A 24,354-nucleotide genomic window follows, 5' to 3' on the forward strand; every position below is an offset into this window, starting at 1 on the left:
ACATGTATTCACAGAAACAGATAAACGCCAATTCATGTGATATAAGCTGAAGTGCGATGCTTCGAATGTTACAAATGTTTTTCGTGGTTTTGGGGGTTTTTTTTCTGTTTACCTCTTTTCTGCTGCATGTCCTGTGACCCTCCTGAAAAGGATTCTTGTTGAGCTGGAGTCATAGTACTCTGGTGCAGGGCAGAATCGGAATTTGTCCTGAAAGAAAGGCAAACCCAACATTTTTATCGCCAGTTTCTCTAAAGAAACAAATGTTTAATCTCAGACAAACGTAACCAACTCAGGAAAACCTAAATACTCTGCATTAAAAAAACAAAATCTGGATATGGCATACACCTGGCACAGTTTCCTTGTGAAACAATCAGTTCGCAGAACAAGTTTGAAGAAGCAAATGTTTCAAAATGGGATTGAGAGGAATACAGGATAAATTGGTTGCTGTAGTTAGAAAATAATTTTATACACTTTTTTAAGATTAGGCATGATCAAATAATGCCATTTTTGAGTTGAAAGCTGCTTATACATACTTTGGTTATACCAGTTTTTGAAAAGAAAGCATCCCTATTTCATAGGGAGGGAAAATAAAAGAAAAAACATAATGCAGGTGTTGTAGGATCAGAGAACACAGTGCAAATCCACACATGACCGTGCTGCTCACCTTCTCCAGCTCGTGTCTGATGGAGGCGACAGGTACACAGTGCCGTACGGACAGCTGTCCACGTGATGCTGGCAGTTAAGGGCAAGAACACCACTTGCTCAATTAAGCAGAAGTCCTATTTGAAATCCTTTTCTAAGGAATAATTCAAATTACCCTGTCAGAACCACGAAGCTCACACAAGAAATGCAGCATAACCCCTGTGGGGAACATACTGACTTTAAAAGGACACTCAGACCAAAAAATATCACCTGGATTGTTGTGATGTTTGAGCAACAGGACAACAATCCTCCTTCTCCCTTTCTGAGCATCAACTCCTCCCTGAGAAGCTGTCGTCTCCCCGCTCTCCCACTCACACGTCCCCTTTCGCCCCATCAAGTCTGACTGCGACACATTTTAAGCCAGTCAGAAATAATAAGCCAATTCATTTTCACAAAATGGCAAGAAATAGCGCTTGGCAAACGCTAAACTGATGAATCAACTTGTAATAAAATGCACAAAGAGCGAAGAATTATTCTGGGTTGGATTTACTCAGTTCTGAAGAGAAACTCAGTTCCACCAAGACTGCTTTGCCTTTTCCATCAAGGGATCTCAAACCCCCTCAGCTTCATGTGGATCATTATCCCCACTTAGAGCTGAGGAAACAGAGAAAGGTAAATGCTTACTTTACAAAATAGTAGGTATTTATAGACTAGATCACAGTTCAGAAAAAGCCGATGACACGAACTGTGCGGAGATGGGAAGGAACTCCACTGATGGGAGAGCAGGGGAGGGAGAAGGGAGCTAGAAAAACTGAAAAAGGTGATATTGTTCAAAAGGTTGATGTTCGCTGCCAGCTCACGAACCAAAGGATATTTGTCTTCCATGTTTATCCACAGAGAGAGGGCGCCGATGCGGGGAGCCGAGACGGTTTCTGTCGCGATACACTCTGTCCACCAGCCCGTGATGCCGAGTCGTTCTGCTTGTGTCCAGCCCCGATGACTGAAAAGGAGTCTGAGAGAGACACGTGAAGTCATAAGCACAAAGACAAAAGCACAAGCAGTCTGCCCAGAACCTATTCAGATGGTATGTATTGTATATAAGGACATGGACAAGCGTAACCACATAAATTCTTCCTCCGGCAACATTTTCGCTGTAGCCACAGAAAGCAATTCCCAAGGCTGTCTCTTCAGACGGAGATTAGAGACAAACGGAGGCAGACCATGCTAGACCTGCCCTCTCGTACATCGGCGCTGCTCTCCAACCTCTATATCTCTCAAATTCCACCCGTGAGCGTGGCTGGGAGCCTCCAGCCGCGGGCTGCTGCCATTCCCCGGTGCAGCATGCAGCATGCATCCAGAGGAACATGCTGAGCAACCAGAGCTTCAGCTCCGAGGGCAGGAGATGCGGGAGGAGGATGCACAGTGAGCCCAACATTCACCGCCACGCTCCCTCCAGTCTGCCGTTCACCCCTCCTCTCAGCAGCGTTATTTTAAGGGGACACTGATAGAACTAAAAGAAAAGCAGTTTCCTTCCTCCTCTGTCCAGAAAAAGTTACGGCAGCCAATATTTTTTAAGTGATTCGGGTTGCGCGCTGAACCCAGGTGGGCTGATTCCACCTTGAATCTCATCGGTGCCGATATCTTGAAAGCGTTTACTTGTCAGCAAGTGATTTCAGAGAATGAGGATGGCAGAGAAAAGACAGGGGAAATAAATTCCCAGGGTAAACTGGAAAACTTGCCCAACATTTTCAAAAGCCCATCTCAGCGCATATCTACAGACTGGGGGAAGGAAGCACCGAATGGTCAACCCCTGCTCATACTTTAACAGCAATATATGGGTCTCTGGGGGGAGGAAAAAGAAAAAAAAAAGCTACAGTCTTGCAGTCCTTGCCAATGTGAACAGCTTTGCTGAGTCCCTCAACACCATCTGTTTGGAAATCCAAAATTTCCTCCTCCATTCAGGTGCTGCTGCACGTGGCAAATGCGCTGTCCTGTCTGCCAAGCCAGGAAACCATCTGGCTTCCACATTCATCTTTTTCTTTTCTTTTTTTAAAGTGCCCAGCTTTGGTCGCTTAAATGACTATTTCTAAAAAGTTTTACACTTATTTTTAAATGCTTTCTTTGTAATAACTCTTTAAAGAGTCTTTCTACTATTCTAAACTCTTTTCAAATATTAGTCTCCTCTCTCTCTCCGCACACAACCTATGTTAATAGAAATGGATGCAAAGTGGTGTTTATTTTCTCGTTTCAGGGCCAGCACTTTATATGCAGCAGAATATTGCTTAAGTCAACAAGGGACAAGCAAGAGCACGGTGACTTTTTACTGCACTCAGCCATTAAGATCAGTGTTTTGCTTCAGTTCCTTAGTAAGTGTGAATTTCTCGTGTGAAGACTCGGAAACCACAAGTCATAGCATCTCAATTTCAAGTAATCGTAATTAAAACACATCGGTTTAATCTCTGCTGCAAACACTAAACAAAAATCTAGTTCCACCCAACCAGGCACCACACAGAACTGGGAATATTTTCCATTCCAAAACAATAACAAAAGGCCTCAAACTCTTTTTTTTTTGTACTGTTGTTACAGCAATTCTACCCCAAGAGGTGGCAAAATTTGCAAATACATGCATGCTTGGAAGGCCAACAGGAGAAGCAACTGTGGTCTCAGCCGCAATGGTACTAAAAAAGAAGCCAGTCTGATGGACACAGAACGCAGACCTCACCTGGAATTTAAAAGGAAGCCAGTGCATATTAGTATACAGACAAAAAGTTGAACGCAAAAATAGTCATTTCTTAAGTTTTCCCTTTTTTTGGCATAACTTCCACGTAAAAACGCAACAAAAATGTTATTTGAGTGCAACAGTGGCACAAGGAAACACAGACCATGCTCCTTCACAGGGCTACAATTTACAGAGCGAGGAGTTTGTGGTCAGTGTTGTTCACTGGCTTTCCAGGAACAAAGATCCCAAGTGAATCCCTAACTCGCTGACGGAAATCAGAAAATAATCCAAACACTTGAAAAAACAGGTATCACCTCGAACGGCTCTGGCTCCTCTCCGCAACCATCCCAGGAAAGTTGCTCTGGACCAAACACCAGGCAACTAAAATCCCCATCCTTGCAGATATTTAACTACAGTAAAAGACTCTGATTTAAAAAAACAACAACACAAAAAAAAAAACCCGCAACAGATCTGAGCATCCGAAAAAACATTCCAGGATTTGAGATCAGAACCAAAACTCCACAGAACATTAAAAAAAAAAAGCAGCAAAATACAGACAGGAAGGAAAAAGCTCAGTGCTCTACAGCAACAGTGTCCCTTTAAGATTTATCAAGGCGTTGACTTAGGAAATAAAAACGAGCAAGGTGGATGAGGGGAAAGCGAGGAGCGGTACCTACTGCCAGGTCAGATCTTGGTGCCTCCTGGAGACAAGCAGCATTTGGGAATAATTCTGCCTTTGCAGCTGGAGTTGAACATGCAGGCCAAGTGCACATGCTCAGAGATGGCTTAAATCACAGGCCAAGACAGTGCCAAATGAACCGCCGCCTGCATCAGATTAATCCCCCGTAAATCATACGTAATCACACGACAGACCATAGCAAGTCCGGGGAGTCTGGACAGGAATTATGATGCATGTTCCAAACTGGGATGCATGGCAAAACCTGTATTTATGTGACAGACCAGAACTCCTCCAGAGCTGGGCCGGTGAATCAAATAAATACTGTGCATACCAGAAAAAGTGCAACATGTGCTGAAATACGTATCTACCTGGGCAAACTGCACGCCAGTCCTAAATACGTATTTGCACAAACCTAAATGCTTGTTTACCAAAGAGACAGGAACTGCTCCAAAGGTTTCTGCCAGAGCTCCGTTGTGCTGTAAATGCAAAGAACCAACATTCTCAGACACTCCTGCTCTCAGCAGAAACGCCCGGACAGGCTGCAGCTCATCAGCACATCCAACAAATATCTTACAGCAATGTCATCATATGTCAGCTTCAAACTGGAAAACCTGGAAAGCGCTCATCACTGATACAAACATGTGGTTTTAATTGTGTTGCTTGTCACCGTTTGTTATCTGTAACAGCATCGACTTTGGAATTGTGTGTGTGTGTCAAAAAATATATAAAAACCTGGAGTTTAAGGACAACTTGTTGCCGTATCTTCCTCTAGTCATTCATAAATTTTTGAATACTCACTTTCAAGGACTCTCTTAAGAGTTTCAAGACTAAAAGAGTCTGTGTCATAACCATCAGTAATGGTCATCAAGCACAAAAATACTGAAATACTGTTCCTCAAAAAGAACAGTAACTATGAACCTCCTTAACAAGAAACTAAAGACAAAATCTTGACGAGACCAGATGCTTGTGGAGTAATAGTAAGGACTTTGTAACATTACAAACCTCTGCACTGTATTCCCTGAAGGCACCCAGATTAAAATAGACATTTGCTTCTCCTCTTGCACAAGACTCAAGCTTTTAACCTCCACAAACTCAGGTGTCTACACATATTTCAAAATGCCTAGTTAAGAGGACGCCATCAAGAGTTTCTCTGTATTTCTTAGGCCAGCCTTCAGCAGAAAACCACAAATTGCAGAATTTAATTCTTACCACATCCTTGTGAGATAAAATGTAAATGTTACTATTCAAGAAAGGAGAATTAATGCAGAAATTTTAATTATTTTGAGCACCCTAAATCAACGAACTACAGAAATCAGGAGTGTCACAAGTATCCATCACCTAATCCTGCACACCGTACAACACCTTCTGTCCAAACCACCACGAGTATTCACTGACAAAGAACCTGTGTCACCTCTGCGTATTCTTGACACAAAAGCAACACGACGGGACACAAGGACTAATATCTAACACTAGATATATACAAGAATAATCCCATACACAACTATGTTCTATTCCCAAAAAAAGCAACAATTTTTAAACCAGGGTGATCTGCTGAGGCCACAGTGCTATGTTCTGAACCAGCAGCTATTTCATGATCTCCTGTGAAGAAAAAATATCATCCAGGCACAGCATTAATGACCAAAAAGCACGAAATACCCAGTGAAACCCACCTGGAAGGGCAGATCCATGGCACTGTTTCCAATCTGGTTGACATTTGGCAGTGACCCGCCGTAGTACTGCCCGCGGCTCTGGCCCAGTTGCAAATATTGGGTTTTCTGCAGCTGTAACTACAAGAAAAGGAGGAAGAAATTGTAAGGGCAACTCATTTATTTTTCAGCTGTTTTAACTAACTCAACCGGACACCAAGTCCGTTGTCACCGAGAATGGATACCATAGATAAGTGTTCTTGGTTCTTGCAACGGGAAAAGCTTTTTTACTCAAAGTCCACAGACAACAAGCCTGCTCCCCCGAATGCATCTTCCAAGGGCTCAAGAAACTACAATTAACGTAGCAAAGAAATGAGCTTCCATAAGCTCCCTCTCCCCAAACGGTGAAGTACAGACTTTACAATGTGTGTCGTTCCTCATTACATGTCAAGTGGCTGCTTTGCACTCTGAAATGCAAGAACATTCCTAGATCGGTAGCAAAGAATTGTTTAAAGACTAAACGTTCAGCTCTTGGACTGGCTGCAGGTTGGTTGCTAAGGTACCGCAGTGTGTACATCAACAAACCCGCTTTAGTTTCATTCAAACGGATCCCAAAGCCTTTGCCTTGAGACACCGGAATTTTGAAGAGTTTGCAAAAGTACTAGAAAACGCAGCATCTCCAAAACTGGACATTTATGTGTTCTGGGTCGAGAGGGTGATCGATGGCGGGTGCTCTGATCAACCAGTGACACCAGGAGCGGGGATGCTGAGCCGCGTTGATGGTGACGATATCACACTGCACCAAGGAGCGAGAGAAAAGGGACTGGGCTGATTGCATCATGCCGACACTTAGGGGTGTACGTATATTAAAAAAGTCCCCAAACAGAGGAGAAAATGAGACCACCCCGAGGAAAACAGTGCATGCATTCTTCCAACTTTAAAACTATCCCGAGGGAAGCAACTCAAATACTCTTTATTCACAGAATCTCCCCTAGAAGCCACCAATTTCCAAATATACAGTCAAAATCTTTATGCTTTACCTGAGGGACTGAATTAATCCAAAGTTTACAAGATGCTCTGTGGAACGGGCACTCTCAAAAGCCTCAACTGTTCGTCAGGATACCAGTCACAAAGTGGCTGATGGTTTTTTTTTTTTCCTTAACCAAAGGGCAGAAAAATCCCCTCAGCCCAAAGACTTATAAAACATTTACAGCGTGCCGTATCGAACGGTTCAAAAAGATCCCACCTAAAAAGCAGGAAAAAGTCCCTCCCGTTTCTCTTTCGCCATCTGCTGACACACAATTACAACCCGGCGCTCTCGAAGCGATACATGAAATTAGAGAATCATTTAATGAGTCACAGCCCCGCTACCTCCGAGCACTAAAAGCACAATATCAGAACTCGCTGTGCTTTTCGCCTGGCCCCTACATATGTTTTTGTTGTTAAAAAAAGGCTTGCTTGGGATTTGTGCCAAACATTGGAGTAACTGTTTCAACAGGTGTTGGTTTCTTCTAAAGAACCTACTATAAGGCACCCAGGGAGGTGGGGGGGTGTTGCTTTATGTTTTTTTTAATGTTTTGGCCTTCCGCCCTATGTACCTACCCCAAAGCCCAATGTAACAGGGAGGTCACGATCATTTGTCTTTCCGCTGCAGTTAAATGTAGAAATGAGGAAACACAAAGAGATGGAGAACTCCAGCGCTTCTCAAAAACGAGCTGGTTAAATGGCTTTGCAGTGTCATTAATTTCAGTAACCCTACCTTCGATAAACACTTTTGGAGATGCGTGCCAAAAATAAGAAAACTGATTGCTCATTATTGCCATCATATATCACCGCACCAGCGTGTAGAGCTGTAGTTGTTCCTCTCTCCAGCCTTTTAAGAGCGAGCGGCCCCCAGACTCCGTGGTTTATAGGAGACCGTCAACAACTGCCACTTGCAATCTGGGGAGATCAAGCGTAAGCAGAACAGGCCAGTTTGCTGAGCGCCTCCAATCTCCGGCTTTTTAGCTGTTAAAAAAGCATTTTTAAATGCTGCGACGTCAGATCTGACCGTCATTCCAACGGGCGATCTCAAGCAAAATCAGCTCCGGTCTTTCAAAGAGGATCGGCAAAAAAAACCCCTGTGATTTTCACTGTCGTGCGTTGAGATAACGCGGGAGTCGCAAGTCTTACGAAGGGAACCTGTGCACAAAGGAACGCGGCTCTGAAAGTGAAACACAGTTGTGACTCAAATGAACGTTTCCCCCTTTTTCTGTAAGATTACCTGGTGAGGTGAATTAAGACTATTGCACAGTTTTAGGTTTGGGGATTGGGTTTGGAGAAGGGGACTGTGGGGTTTTATTTTGAAAGAAAGAAAAAAAAAAAGCCTTTTCTTAACAGAAAAATCCAGCTTACTCTTAAAATGTTAACAAGCCTCATGACAACTCCAGCTTCACCTCCTGGGGTTAGATTCAATTAGTGGCAACTTTCTTTCTATACGAATTTAGATAGCGAAGTACGATAACGAATTACTTAGTGCTCACCAGATATATTAATTTCTTGAACCACGAGAACTCAGTGACTCTACTTTACAGCTTTTCCATGTCCGTATTATGTGGCCAAGATAATAGCTCCTTGACAGTTGAAAATATTGCCAAATATTCCAGTTCTTTCCTGAGAAAGCGTTTGGTAAAGAAAAAGCTTTTGCTTGTTAAACCATTTAATTTCTGCCTGGTGTTCTTGCCCAGAAGAAATGTTCCCCAAATGACAGATCCTAACTGGGTCTGTGATTTTCCCTCCACCAGCATTTCTCTTAGGCTACTTAAAGAAAAAAAATGAAGATTTTAAGTTAAAATCCAATTTAATTGTTAAACATCAAATACTTCCACATAAGCAGTTTTCTAGAACAGCTGGAAAAGGTTCCCCACATAAAAGGTTGACAAACTGTTGGTTCCCCAGATATGAAATTATTCTAAAACCAATAAATTGCTGCAAAGGTGCAAGAGTAACAATCTGTGAGGCAGCAAACAGGAAAGGAATCATTACCCTTTCATGGAGTAATTAAGAATTTGCAAGCAATTACATTCTTAACTCAGCTAACAGTTGAGTAGCGTGACATGATCTTACTTTGGTTAATGGAGCTGGACACACAAAACATTAGTTAGAAATCAAAAATATTAGACTAACACAATAACTGACTTGCTAAAAATGGAACACACTTCCAGACACTGGATTTTATGTGAGCCCATTTATATGAACTACCTAAATTTTTCCATTTAGATTGGGTTAAAAGTTTGCTGGATGTACAGCTGTGTTTCTAGGGAGAGATTCAAGTTATACAACCAACAACAACAAAAAAATAGAGGCAAAATGTATCCCTAAAAGCATATCCAGTTTTCCTCCAGACTTCCTAAGTGTCCAAAATATGCAGGTGTGAATCAAAGGAAGCATTTATTAAAATACAACACTTCAACTTGTCTAAATTCTTCCCAAAGAATCCTGGGCAAATTACAAACTTATGGACAGAACTCATCTGTCATCAAACAGCAAATCTGACACTGGAATTCAGTCCACCAAAATCCACTAGAACTGTTTCTTTTTAAATGCCCCTTTTAATATACAAAAATTTGATACCCACAACTGTAATAAAAGGGTGGAGTGTCCTTCTGATAAAAAAAATAAAACCTAAGCTATCTGATGAATACAGGAAGTAAGATTTCACGATAACTGCTCTTTTGCCAGTTTGCAGTTTCCATAACAAGCTTTTTTACAAATTTTAGCCGCTCACTTTAGAAAGCTTTCTCTTTAGCGTGTTTGAGGCTAATAAGCAGCAAAACGAGTGCAGATTAAAATTAGAAATGTATTATTGAAGCTTAATTGGAAATCAAATTCTGTTTAAAGGATTAACTGCAAGTTTTAGAGACTGCATTATAGGTAAATCCTGGCGTTCAAATCCGTTCAAAGTTTCCCAGTTGGATGGGTCTGAAATTTCTCAGGAGGCTTTTTTCCTGAAGAACCAGGACCTGCCACAGAAAAAGAATCTACACTTGCCTGGAGTTTTTAAAGCAGCTGGGATTGATTTGGCATCCTCAATAATATGCCACTGCTATTTTCTGATCTCTCCCTAGGAATAAAGTGTTGGTAGAAAGCTCTGCCTCGATGAAAAGACACTTATCTGACTATTTTTGGCCTCGCTGCTGAAGAACCAAAGACAGACAGAGACCAAGTGCCCTTTTATCTGCAGAACTGGACTTGTCAAGTTATGTAGGGCAGGGAGAGAAACTTTGCAGGTCAAGTGTGGTCAGCTCTGCCTGTCCTGAGAGCGAGCAGAAGGCAGAAAATCTCCCAAACTACAAATCCGGCGCCTTTCTCCAGCGGGAAATTAAACACCACGTCAAACAAACCCTCAAGACAAGGCAGGAATCCCAGGGGAAGGGTTTTCTTCAACGGGAGATTTCTTCCCATTCACAATCCTCGTGTTGATAAGAAAAGTAAACAGTGTCTTAAAAAGAAAGATAAGTTAACATCGATTTAATGATTCACAGTTATTGCATTTAGGCTTAGTGGTAATACAGCCACTACCTAATTATGAGCCAATTGCCCATCTAACTATTAAATTTTAAAAGTTCTTTACACTTGTGTGCAAGTTGCCAAACACTATCTAACAATTAACTCACTGCTCTGACCACCAAAAAAGTTCTGCTCCCAATTCCCCTCAAACTAACCCTTTTCTGTTAATATTCTAAACTTTGTATTAGAATTCGAATTTTAAACTCTGTGTTTGCCACCCAAACAATTTCTAAAATGAATTTATATCAATAAAAAAAATAACTGCTCACTTACTAAATCAGCCTCCATGAAAGCTGTCTAGAATTTATTTAATTAAATGAGAAAGGGTTCACAAATCAATAAAACAGAATCCTGGTAAGCCAAGGAAAAGCAAATGCAAATGTTAGCCACAATTTCATTAATTATAGCAGGTATTCAGCTGCCAGTCCCTCTCTACATGAGCAGACCCAGACGCAATCTCATTAAAGCCGAGAACCTAAAATTACTATCACTAATGAGAAGGCACAGAAAGTTATTAGCAGCAAAAAAGTTTTGTGAGTGACGGAGGACGTAGTTTTATATCCCAGCGTGGAGAGCACGGTCCCAGCGCTCTGGCTGCTCTTTCTTTCCCAGGAAAGCTGGAATAACCTTGCCCCAGAACTCTTACGACCTGAGAGAAATCTGCTGAAAGAAGCTGAACCAGCAGAAAAACTTTGTGGGTCAGCTTGGTTTCCCTTAACTCGCTCACCCCACCACCAGATGAATTTTTGGCAGCAGAAGGGAAACAGGAGAGGCCAGCGGGAGCCAACAAGAGGATGAATTCTGCAATATTCGGCCTAACTCAGCTGTATGGTCCAATCTCACATTGTGTTTCAGAGCTGATGGCCGAGCAAACCTCACCTCCAGAAGCTGGAAAATATTAAAGAATGAGTCAAACAATGAGAGCACAGCACCAGCAACCTGGCGTTTCTGTTTCCTTCTGCCATCCAAGTTCCTCAGGACACTAGGTGAGCAATTAAGACCTTTTGCAGAGGCAAACGCTGATTTTCAGGTTACTTGACACAAAATATCGGGGGTGTGTCAAAATTACCAAGTGGGGTCTAAAGAGCTTCTGGAGTCACCTGGACCTGCGCTGGGAGTGTATAAAGCATTTTAAAAACTGAAAACCTGCTGTTGGGTTCCACCCATCCCCAGAGTACCAAGTGTATCAAACTGGATATTCAAAGCACCAATTTCTTCTATTTTACTGCTTGCACCTCAGTTATCCTCCTATAAAATGAGGATAATCACACCAGAATAATATTGTAAAGATTGGTTTTGAACTGCTCAGACTCCTCAACAGCATAAAGCACAGAGCACGTCCCTGGGGGTTTAATTCTCTTATAGCAAACCAAAGTCTGGCTGGTGCACTCGGAGGCCCAGAGCAATACACTGAACAATGTGTGTAAATCAAGATATTTCAGAGCCTCCCAGTAAGGCACCATTATCTATTTTAGTGCTGAAAGAGGGAGGGGGCTCAGTCTCACTAGGGCAGCGGGGAATATATGATAAATTAATTAAAGACTATCATCCTGCTCGCACAGAAGGAGATAAATGAAGATTGAAAAGAGGTTTGGAATGGTTCACTTTTTAATCTATATAACGCTTTCATAGTTTGGGTACCACTGATAAGTTAATACTGACTGTTTTTATAGTGCTATCGGCTTTTTGACAATTTATTGCAAACAATTAAAAATACTTCAATTATTTAGATGTTACCGATTAAAATCCACCCATGCATGTTCTCTAATAGCTGAATAGGTGGCTAAAGAGACAGACTCCTATTTGTAATTTTAGCCCTTTACTTTCATTTGCCAAGTAATTAAAAATTAGATGATGAAATCTAATAACATCAGTCTTTCCCCTCTCATCTGAGCATGCACCCGCACAAGTGTGTATATGACAGATGTTTCTTTTCAATCCAAAGACTGTCCTGATAGACAGGAGAAATAAACCTTATGATGTAAACCCATTTCTTTTAAACTTTCAGAGCACCTAATGCTACTGCGCCTAATATAAAGAAAAAGGCGCAGTATCAGGAAACAACAGTTCAAGTTCGCTTATCGAAGATACTGATTCGCTAGAAAAAGGCTTGACCACAGAGCTAGATAAAAAATACCTAGAATTACACAGAAGTATCCAGTCTGCTACCAGCCCCTTAAAGCTAACGCATGCTGGAGATATTAATATAAAAAGGGAATTCTGAAAACGGCATTCCTTGGAAAATCAGAACACATTTAAACATGCCTGCCACAAAGCAAGTGACACCATTCTTTTCTTTCTGAATAACCAACTGTTCATGGCAACACCACCAAGCGAACACGGCACCCAGAGTGACACCGGGGTAGAAAAAGCACAGCTTGCTGCTTCACAGCCCTTCTGGCTAATGGAGACAGACTACACGGCCTCATTTATCACAGCAAAAGAAAAGAGAATCCCTTGCATTTCTCTCTCATTTGGGCTGTCACAATCAGGAAGAAACGCCATCAAGGCAGATTGCTAAAGTAACCGATTTCCTGCAGTTTGGAGCAGGGATCCAAGGGCGGCCGAGGCTCCGAGCGCAGCTGTTCCTGCAGGAAGGCTGCTCAAGGAAATGAGGGCTGAAGTTTAGAGGAAAGGTATAATCCGCACTGATAGCAGCTGCTCCGCCTGGGCCACTCGGGATTTCAAACATTCCATCAGCAGCTTTGTAACAAATTGTTTTGCAATGTTTGGGCCTCTTCTTTTTTTTTTTTTTATTTTAGTGTGGTTTTATTTTCATAAAAGTGAAGATTGTAACACTGGCTGGAGACAGACAAGCGCGGACAAGCCGAGAAAAAGTTTCCCTTGTTACCTCTGCCAATCATAGTTGGCCTTCTAACGTTATTAGCATCCCAGCGCAATAGATATTGCAGAGCAAAGTACTACCAAGCCAAGCCAGGAAGCCAAATGTCTACTACAAACTAAGTGAAAATTACCACGAAAAGATCCAGACATATGGTATGAACTGGATTTGAACCCCTGCTTTTAGAACTGCTACATCATTGTTTACTCTTCCATCACCATAACTGTCATTTAAGTCGTTTTCAAGTATTTGTTCCATTAGCACATGGACATGTCAGGACACAAACAGAAAAACTCTGCGGGCCAGCCAAATACAGTCATTAAGAACCAAAATTTAAGAAAAGAATAAAAAATGCATTTTTGCTTGCCTTTTTTTTTTTTTTTAGAGAAGGAATCTGTTGTAATATATCGGAATTTCGCAGCCACAAAAGAACAACAGCTTTGTCTCCGCCACACGGAGACATTTCACAACCAACTCTTTACTCACAACAGAGCTGCAAACACAAGCCCAGCACTGCGCTTGATTTTTACCCGTGGAGATCTACAGTACATTACCAAATATACTGTTCGATGGCTCTACCAATGCACTAACACACCCAAATATTCTCTAAGACTTCAGAAATTAGCATCAAATTCAAGGAGCAGAAGCAAAGGGATTCTGCTACAGCCCGCGAGCGTCCCAGGTCAAACTAAGTGAGGCCGAGGGGCTGCAGGAGGGGAAGGGGATCAGAATCCTCGTTCTCTGTCCCACGGAGCCAGAGCTTGAAAGGACAGAGAAGCTCAGCCAGATACCATGAAAAACAAACAAACTGGGCATCAGAAGCAGCACTTCCATCAATAAACTAATGAAATCTGCTAGTCAGAGGAAAGGGAACAGCAAGATAGCTAACTTAAGACTTTCTAAAGCTGATTAAGCTTAAAGGTTACCTGATAGTGTGACATCTATGCTGCACTTCCAGTTGTTTACCAGCAAAACCGGGACGTTCCAAGGGTTTGCATCGACTGGAACACCCGCCTGGGACCTTGCGGCTGCATTAAAGCCTCTATAAAATTAAGGCAGTCCTGAATGATTCTGTGCTTTGAAGAGGAGAAAGGAGATGATGGAGTAAATTCTTTTCTCTAGCGTCTATGACAATGTAAGTCATCTGAGGAAGGCATTTCTAATGGTTTATTTTTGGGACAATGTAAAACTATCTAATTTTTGCAGCTAGCACGTCCACAAAGCAAAGAAGCGCAAAGGCAAGGATGGCTTTCTCTCCATTTCAGGACGTGCAGCTGTTATTGTAGGTCTTTCCTCATCCAAAAACCATCTTGGTCACCTGGTTGATTCATGTAGGAAAGAGCAGAGAACAGGCAAAAACGCAAACCTGGGAAGATGAGACGTCGCCAAAATGAACTTCTCCCAACTGGTAACTGCAATACGGCTTTGCTAAAAACACTATAGTCTGGTCAAACAAACTTCATTCACGAGAGCTGAGATCCATATTGATCAGCAAGGCTGAACCAGGAATGGCCTGAATCGCTGCCAACCCACCAGCGCTGCACTTTTAGCACTCCAAGAGAGCCAATTATTCCTCATGAGTTCATGATGTTTTCTTCACCTTCCTGTTGAAGAGATTATTTAAGACCTCAAATCACTTAACTGGATTGTTTTGTCCTGTTATGAGTCATCTACAAATTCCAAGGCACCATTAGATTCTCCTTCAGGAGCTGCAACCAACTCCCCAGATTCCTCAGCTATAAAATTGTGAGGAAACAGGGTTATAAAAATTACACACGTACTCGGCCCTCTACCCCCAAGTGCCTTCTAGAATTCATGTGAAAGCGAAAAATTTCACCCCGTAACGGACACTTGCTATTTATAAACGACCCCAAATCCGCCTTACACCCCAAATCAAAAATCCTTTTTCTTGTGAACCCAAACCAGAATGTTTAACTTTTGCAGGGAAAGATGAAGAGGCAGCAGCATTTAATGCTGCATTTTAAAAATTATTATTTTTTTCTGTTTTACAGCAGCAGAACTTTGAACAGTGGCACTTCTTTACACATTAGCTGCATTTCACTTCCTCCTAAAAATGAACTACTATGAACTATTTGATGTTTTGGGGTTTGAGGGCAAAGAATCGGGAAGAAGATGCCTTGCAGAATTGGAATAAATAAATAATAATAAATAGTAACATTTAATGCACAGGCTGTCACTCAGTGTTTAAAAACACTTTGCTATTTCTGGTGAACAAAGGTTTACTGTTTAAAACTTAACAGTCACAACTGAGTAGCAAGTAAAAACAGGATACAGCACAACTAGAGACTTAAAATAGTGACTATTCTTCAGAGTTCTGCTCTATCACTGGGCAGAGCGCCAAGCTGAGCTACAATATGAACCAAACTGCTTTTAAAAACAAACCAGATCCCATGGTAGTTCTGCAAATGCCACCCTTCTTTTCTGAAAGGGTTTCAAAAAGAGAAAGGCACGTATGTTGCTGATAATTCAATATAATACAGCGGAGAGGGAGGACTCCAATTTGAAGCTCGTTGATTATTTGATAGCAAGAAGAATTCTTTGCCTCCCTAATATGTTTAAATCCAGCGTGACGTTCTCAAAATTGATTTAATGATCATTATTAGCTAACAACGTACTTTTAAAGAAAATACTCATTCTGAGCAGGCCAACGTATCTGTTTGCTGGTTGATGGACAACACTTGAGAGAACAACAGAGAACGAGCGTCCAGGCTCAGAAAAAAAGTTCCTAAACCATCCCCATTCCTCCTATCAAAATGTCTCAGAAAAGATCAAATAAAAGCAGAGATGCCCTCATTAAGCAAGATAAAAATAGCTTTTATGTTCCATTTTTTATTTTTAGCTAAAGAATGAAAATTCAGTTACGTAACCCTACAAGTTTCGTAAATGAGGAGACGCACCGGGCACGTTTGCACTCTTTGGAGTTTTAGCAGCGAGCACGAGAGCACCTGACAGTAAAAACCTACCGGTCCAGAAGAAATGGGTGATTTACCTTCAGCCCGCGACACCAAGATAACCCATCACCCGTCCCCAAATCCACCACGGTCCCTGCAGCATGTTCTTCCCTCCGCTGCAGCTCAATCTGAAGTCCTGTTGCAGCTCAAGAAACTGTTTGTAGCTCTTAAGGCATCAGACAGTTCTCCAGGTATTAAAAATGCCTCCCATTAGAGTCACAATTCTTCGAATGCAAAAGGCCCATACAATATAATCATTTCACCGCACAACAGGAAAATCTAATTACAATGAGGAGGTCAATAAGACATTTGAATCTGAGTAGGCTGGTGGAAACTTGCGCAATATTTAAGGTATTATTTTTGCGCTTCCCTCGCTATCGGACAAATTGCAATTAACAACCTGCAACGAAGACAAGACTTGTCCACTGCGTGCAGAGACGGAACACGGAGAAACCCAGCAACACCACTGCAATAATTGGTGGATGCCATGAATGCGATCTGCGTAAGACTTTGCAAGGAAAGAAAAAGGTGAAAAGTCAGTATATTAAACAATCACTGTCTTCCCTTTTGCCACCGAGGTGCATTTTTTTTCCCCTTAATCCAGCTTATTGATGTCAAAACACCACTTATGGACGCCAGAGCTAGAAAAATCTTCTGCAAAGCTTCACATCACTCAAAGATGCTGCTTCTACAACAAGGTAAAGAGGCACCAATGTACAGAAAGGCAGGTCGCAAATAACTGATATGCTTTCCAAGTTGAGAACTATCACCATCTGCCTGAAAATACATATATTTTAGAAAATCAACCCAAATTCCCTCTCCTTTGAGACCTCAGCCGTCCAAGGAAAATATTACTAACATAAATAGTAATAGCTGGGTATCAAAATTAATTGAAAATTCATCTAACAGAACTGCAGCCTGCCATTAACACATCTTACTACTACGTAGTGATAAGTAACTGTACTAAAAACCACGAGCAAGTAGCCCAGCGGGGACATTGCAGAGAATATTTTCGCAGTCATCAAGAAAGGTGATAGACCAAGCAGGCAAGAAACTAAAATACACATGGAGAAAATCTGCCTGTAAAATCCAGACTCTTAGACAAGGATCATGAAGTGCTGCAGAATTATTACTGAAGCCTAAAGCCAGAATGCGTCATTTCACCCTCCTCTGCCTCATTATTTAAAACCCACTTTTGTGGGCGTGTGTTGTTGTTGTGTTATTGCAAAGGATTGTTCTGGTACAAGGGGAAGAATTTTCACTTCCCAAGAAATAATTTGCAAAACAGGACTATTATCAACACTCGGTTACAACTTTATAATTTATAAAGTACCAATGAGATCATACACAAACATCCTTGGTTGACAAATATGCGCTTTTGCAATGCTGGTTTGGCTCGACAAGCACAACTGGAGATCTTGACAGAAATCTTACTCCTGGATATCACTTACACAGCGCTAAACATGCTACACAAACCATTTAAACCAAATCAAAGCAGCATTTTAAATATTAACTCCTACACACTATCAGATACACTGGTCTTAGCTAGTGAGTTAATGAAGACTCACATTTGGCTACCACCTCAAGTTTACACCACATTTGTTTATCAAAATGGAAGCAGTTGAGACCAAAAGAATAAGAGGGAAGCAGCACCGAGATCCTAACTGGTCACTGTCACCAAACGAACACTGCTGCAAGCTGGTGTTCCCAAAAAACCTTCCAGATTTGGACAGTTTGCTTCTTTTCGCTCATTCCAATCCTGTCAGCTGCCGTTACCCTCAACTGCAAAGCAACAGCCACTCCAGCACATCTCCAAAAACACCAGAGTAAAACTCCAGCTATCGCAAACAGCAATGTTATTTTAAAAAAGAAAAGCTTATTTCCTTCATTTTTTTAAGATAGAGTACTACATTTGCTGAAAAGTGCCCTGAAGTGTACCTGAGTTTCAGATCTACATTAGGGACAAAAATATTGATGCCAGCGCAGAACGTACCATTGGAGACTGCTGGACGCTGCCGGGGAGAGACAAAACCGCTGTAACGCAGCCCAACAAAAGGGTCCTTTGTGATTGCATACAAAGAATAGAAACCAAACGCAAATAGTTAATCTTTAAGACATTTTTGTTTAAATCCCCATTGATCATTTTTGAGAAGCTGCCTACTTATCGCCAAATTATCACTACAACAAAAGTGTCTAGAAATACTCAGTAATTAAAACAAATATTCAAATAAAAAGTCATCTGATGGAGAAACCTAACTATGGTTACAAATGGTTTTCAACACAATCACGTTACAGGCTTTCCAGGGCTTAGGGGTTTTTCCCCTCTGTTTTTTTGCGCTGTGTAGAGAACAGCTGTTTTCTGTTTCATCTAACAGGTACTGAAGAAAGTTTGTGCCTAGGCCACACGGCTACTAAAAATCATTCTTCAGTACAATATACTCTTGAAAACTACTTTAAGGAACAATCTCTGTTGGACCTTTTTGTGGTCTAATGCTTTATTTATTCAGAGAACGCTCGTTTACCTCTGTCCTTCCATCCATGCCAGCACGTAATTCAGATTAACACAGCGCCAGCTCCTGTAGACCGATGGTCTTGCCACGTCTGTAACTTCGGCGGGTTTGCAGCTCCTACATTCACAACCACGACTCAAAGTCATCAAAGTCATCAAAACTACAAACTTCAATTGGTAAACACAAGACCAAGAAAATGGGTATCCAGACCTAAAACTTTTCAGGATCTGAACGCCAGGCGAAGCGAAGCCCTGCAGGAACGGCTTTGCAGCTCGGAAATTTGCTTTAAGGGAAAACCCCAAATCACCCTTCAAAGAGTAGGAAGAGCTGACTATACATAACCTGCAGAACGTATCTCTTACTAAATGAGTAGCTGCTATAAATGCACATTACTGCGAACGTTCTCTGCTGCTGAAGCTAAAGAAAACTTTGAACCGCAACACGCTGAGTTCCACACATTCGTCCCGTGAATTACAATTCATACGTTGAAATACAGCGGTTGTACAATCACGGTTTCACGCGCCTCCAGATCCTTCATAGCTTTGCTACATCATTAAACCCGACGGACTTGGCCACCACACAGAAAAAGACTTTGTCTGAGAGCTGAAGCAAGCAGCTGTAACACAGGGTAAGGATGGAATAATAATAAAAAAAGTCATTGTCTCCTTGAAAAAAAAAATAAATAATACTACAACAAACCCCTGAGTGGGTTTCGCAGAAGCAGCATTATGTTGTTGCCGGAGGAATGCGAGTTCTCCAGCACGGCATATCAGCAGCCGACGGCGTGTTTACCTTGGACAGCTCAGCCGCACTCCGCAAAGGCGAGAGTTGCACAAGAACAGGGGCTCTTTGTGCCCCTGCGGCAGCCTCACCTCCGCGCCTTCGCCCTCCCATCCACAGGAATTCTTTCAAAGAATTAAGGACGCCGCACCATTATTGCGGCACGTTCGACGAAGCTCCTCGCCCAGCCTGGGATCATCAAAAGAACAACGGTGCCCACGGATGCAGACGCGATGTGGGGAGCGAGTTGGGTGGCACCGAACGCAACCGATGCGGTTCTGCGTCCTTCAGCAGAGAAGCTGGAGGAAATCACAGACGGAGCCTAAACAACCTATTTCTTGGCCTGGAAATGTGCAAATATAGGGTCCAAACCCTGTATGTGGGGAAGCGACAAAGAAGAAAAACACCATCTAGAGCTTGAAAAATTAACATTTGTGTTTTGAGAGAAACTCATGACACTATTAACTTGAACAAAACCACTTCCAGCTGAAAGGATTAATCTCCGTGCTTGGAAGGCTCAGTCCTGATTTTGATGCATTTCTTTAATATCTTTCAGACACTCAAAAATACTATTGAGTAGTCAGGATTTTCTTTTTTATCAAATTATTCAATAAAAACATGCTGAAGACATTGGGAAACATTGTGACGCTGTCATCATCATTAGCGTTTCTCATTTTTAAAACCACAGATTAGCATTCCTGATTTAACTAAGCTTTTAAATACTGTTTTGCATACTATCGACATCAAACGATGATCTGTGAACGTACAAAGAGGCATTTTGATCTCTTCCGCAGCCAGTAGGAACGAGTAAATGAGTAATTGTCTCATACGTAAGTACAGATTTTGTTACGGGGAGGTATGTGCCTGTGTATGTGTTTTACACACATACAAATACAAATTAAGGGGTTTTTACTTCATTTTTTTCAAATGTGGGAGGGGTTTGTGTGCAGGAAAAGACCAAGAGGGAGCTCAAACACAGCTCCAGCTGAAATCTCTCAAAACTAAGTAACTTTAACAATATATATTAAAAAAAAAACCCAATCCTGGCAACCTGAGAACATCTCCAACTGAAAAAGAACCACCTTCAAACTGCAGGTCACAAGCTGCGCCCAATTTTTCTTTAAAATCTTACATTCTCCTGCATTTGAAGAGCCGCACATTGAAGAGCTCAGCACTATGTGCGTTATCCTGCATGTTAATGTTTTGTTAATTACAATTTTAAAGGGCAGTGACAGCCTTGTATGATTAAATACACGTAAGGCAGCAAGCACCACAGAAATTGAGAGTAGGCCCTGGTAAACAACCTGTCCTTAAAACACAAAAATCAGCGCGGTTCTAAAATTTCATACTTCACATTAAAAAAAAAATTTAGAAAACAAAGCAGCAGAACCACGAGCAAAATAGAAGAGTCAATGCCACACAGAAAAAAAAACCCTCCTCCTCTTCTCACCCACTTTGTTACTATGGGACTCGCAGAAATCTCTGGATTATAAACATGAAGGTCCCACTCAAAAGACAATTAAGCAGCTCCAGTGCTTCTATCGGCCACCCACCTCCACGACTCTTTGCAAGGTCTGTGCCTCCCAGAAAAGCTAAAATGCATTCTTGAATTTGCCAGCTGAAAGACAGGATTTTGTTGCTCCTGGGAACAGGGGAACACTTCTGAAACCACAGCGATTTATTTTTTTAAAGCTTTTTTTTTTTCCAGCTGAATGGTGAGGGCGATAAAGGAGGAGTTAATATCATATTCTGTTTTTTTCCTAGGCAAGAAAGACGTATCGTAACTTAAAAATCTCAGATGGTCTGAACAGCATAGGTGGAAGACTCCCAAAGCAGAAAGCAAGCTCAGAAACAGCATGTGTATGCACAAGAAATGGTGGAACAGTAGTTCTGTGCCTCTGCTAGGACCAGGAACAAACAATACAACAGACAAGAGGGTAAACATTGCAAAAAAGACAATTACTAATAATGAAAAGGCAACAGAAATTTTGGGCTGCTTCCACAAACTGAGTAACGCATTTTCAAACTGACAGCAAAGTGTTGGTTGCCAAATGAAAATGAGAGCAAACAGCAAAGTCGTGCTTAACCCCTTTTTGCTTTTCTACTGCATTTTAGAGACAGATGAAATCATGGAATTTAGAAGAAAAACTCTACAAAGGAGACATTTTACTCAGCTATTTGGTCAGTGTTTCCATCACTTCAGTACCCAGAATCCTCAGATACTTTATTCATCTTGGGTCCTTCCCTCCATACCCGGTTCTTGAAAATAAGACGGGTTTCCTTCTGCAAAACCTGGCTTAGGAACACCCAGATTTGGGAGAAATTGAATTAGGATTCTGACTTAATCTTGCACAAGGTGAATGCTAACTGTAAGAGTTAATCGGAGGCCAACCTGTAATTGCAGACTTGAGGAACTCTTTTTAAGAATACCCAGCACTCGAGTGGCAGCAAAGGGGACTGAGCTACGCAGGCATGACAGAGGCACAAGAAATGACTCCTGTGACTGCAAACATCTTGAAATTGTCCTCACTCTGCTCTCAACTACAGTAGCTTGAACCACACCCCCTATGAAGCAGCAACAAATAGTTTATCATGAGCGAAGCTTCGGCCTCGCACCTTCCCAAGCAGGAGCCGCCAGAAGCACCACGACTTTCTTTTACACCTGACCAGCAGCAGCACTGATTCAGAACAAATATTTGCCCTGCCTTGACACAGAGGAATAAAAGGCAACATTTTACTGCAAACTCAACAGTAGGTTCTCTTGTTCCCATTCCCACGAAGGTTCGGCCACAAACAAGACCGTAAATTTTCTTTAAACCATTAAAAGAAAACGAAAAATGTTGACGCAAGCAGGTGAGACAAGCGCCACGCAGAAAAGCTCTGACACTGCTATATGTGAACCAGAAAAGGCATCTGATCTTCGAAAAGCGCCTTCGTTACGCCGTTAATTTCTGCTGAAGGGCTTTGCAGTGGTATCAGAAGCTTGGGGAGGTTTAAGTGCAGTGATTTGCACCTACAGCAACTGGAGCGTGACAGGAACAACGGGAGCGACACCAAGTCCGGCAGCGCCCGCCGGGTCCCCGCACACCCATGGGTGCTCCAGGGATGCTCTGCGGGGCCCTGAGGGAAAAGGGCTCCTGGGGCCAGCGGGGGGGAGGCTGGGACCCCAATCTGGGTCTGTCCCAGGGTGAGGAACTGGGATCCCCCCTCAGACCAGGAGGAAGGAACCGGGATCCCCTCACAGACCCGCGTGAAGGAACTGGGATCCCCTCACAGACCCGCGTGAAGGAACTGGGATCCCCTCACAGACCCGCGTGAAGGAACTGGGATCCCCTCACAGTCCCGCGTGAAGGAACTGGGATCCCCTCACAGACCCGCGTGAAGGAACTGGGATCCCCTCACAGACCCGCGTGAAGGAACTGGGATCCCCTCACAGACCCGGGGGAAAGAACCGGGATCCCCCCCTCAGACCCGGGGGAAGGAACCGCGATTCCTCCGCTCAGACCCGGGGGAAGGAACCGCGATTCCCCCGCTCAGACCCGGGGGAAGGAACCGGGATTCCCCCCCTCAGACCCGGGGGAAGGAACCGGGATTCCCCCCCTCAGACCCGGGGGAAGGAACCGGGATCCCATCACAGACCCGGGAGAAGGAACCGGGACGCCTCTCCTCAGGCCGGGCCCTGTCCTGTGTGAGGAACCGGGGACCCCTCCCTCAGCCCGGGCCTGTCCTGGGGTGAGGAAGCGGGTCCCTCCACTCAGAACCGGAGCCTGTCTCGGGTGAGGAACCGGGACGCCCCCTCAGACCCATCCCAGAGAAGCCCCATCCAGCCGGGCCCGCTCCCCGACTGTGCCCCGGCGCACATCCCCGCCTCCGCCGGGAGGACCGGGGAGGGGGGGGGGCTCCCCCTCCGCCCGGCCTTGCCCCGGGGCTCCGCGGAGCGCACCTGCTCCCGCCGCCCGGGAGGATGCTCCGTTCGCGGCGGCCCCGGTGCCGGGGAAACGGGGAGCGGAGGGGGCGGGGGGGGGGCGCGGGTGGGGGTGAGGGGGCGGCGCGCGGCCACCCGCCCCGCGCCCAGGGCGCCCCCCGCCCCGCCAGGGGGCGCTGCCCGCCGCCCCGCCCGCCGCCGCTGCCCCGGGGCCGGGGGCGCCGCGGGGGCCGCCGCCCCTCCTCCCTCCCACCCGCCCCGCGCCTCCACCGGGGGCGCGCGCGGCCGGGCTGCGGCGGGGGCGCGCAGGCGGGAGGGAGGGAGGGATAGGCGGGAGGGAAGGCGCCGGCTCACCCGGTGGGCGCGGGTCAGGCTCAGGTCTTTCATGACCTCCTCGAAAGCCGCCGTCTCCTCCGCCTGCTTCTGGTTGTGCAGCGCGATCTTCTCGCTGAATTTCCGCGGGTTGTTCGAGGCCGCCATCTTCCCCCGTCCGCATCCCCCTCCCCGCGCCGGAGGGGGCGACGCGCATGCGCCGGGCGGGCGGGCGGGGGAGCGCAAGGCGCCTGCGCGGCGGCGCGGGGCGGCAGGGGGCGGTGAGGGGGCGGAGGGGCGCATGCGCGAGGCGGCCGGCGGCGCGCGCGGGGAGGCGGGGCGGTGGCCGGCCGCGCGCCTGCGCAGCTGAGGGGGCGTCACGTGCCGGGCGGGCGCCCTGAGGTGGCGCCGGGGCCGGTCCCGGGGTCGTTCCGCCGCTCTCTCCGCCCTGTCCTTGTCCTTTCCCGGGATGCGGCTCGCTGGGAAACCCAGCGTCCTCCTCCGGAGCCCGCAGGCATCCCCGCCCCAGTGGTGCGTCCCGGGGATTCGCGCAGGCCCCGCGCGTCGCGGCGGAGGGCGCTTCCCGCCAAAACTGCCCGTTGCTTCGTGCGGCCTCCGGTGCACACGGGGCCGGCCCGGCAGCCCCGCCGGGCTCGAATGGGCGATGCCGGCCAGGGAAAAGGGGGTGTGTGCGTTTGTGTGCCCACGGGGTGCTCAAATAGCAAACTCCTTACCCTGAAGGGGGTACGTAAATCACAAATGTCTACAAAGCCATGTAT

General features: G+C 44.5%; 1 protein-coding gene across 7 annotated transcripts in view; it reads right to left on the minus strand.

Moving 5' to 3' along the window:
• Positions 1-23,782, minus strand: part of CRTC1 (CREB regulated transcription coactivator 1) — a 41,780-nt gene extending 17,998 nt beyond the window's left edge. For 3 of the 7 annotated variants that reach the window (XM_065652352.1, XM_065652349.1, XM_065652348.1), the window contains exons 1-6: positions 23,618-23,765; positions 5,711-5,827; positions 4,469-4,516; positions 1,517-1,654; positions 665-726; positions 113-207 (exon numbers count right to left, since the gene is read on the minus strand). In XM_065652352.1, coding sequence (XP_065508424.1) covers positions 113-207; positions 665-726; positions 1,517-1,654; positions 4,469-4,516; positions 5,711-5,827; positions 23,618-23,743 — 586 coding nt within the window. In that variant the 5' untranslated portion in view covers positions 23,744-23,765. Of the gene's footprint in view, positions 1-112; positions 208-664; positions 727-1,516; positions 1,655-4,468; positions 4,517-5,710; positions 5,828-23,617 lie in introns of all 7 variants that reach the window. The other 4 variants (XM_065652351.1, XM_065652347.1, XM_065652353.1 and 1 more) reach the window with 3 other exon arrangements.
• Positions 23,783-24,354: the final 572 nt, after the last annotated feature.

This window comes from Caloenas nicobarica, chromosome 27 (genome assembly GCF_036013445.1).
Source record: "Caloenas nicobarica isolate bCalNic1 chromosome 27, bCalNic1.hap1, whole genome shotgun sequence".
Classification (NCBI taxonomy): Eukaryota; Metazoa; Chordata; class Aves; order Columbiformes; family Columbidae; genus Caloenas; species Caloenas nicobarica.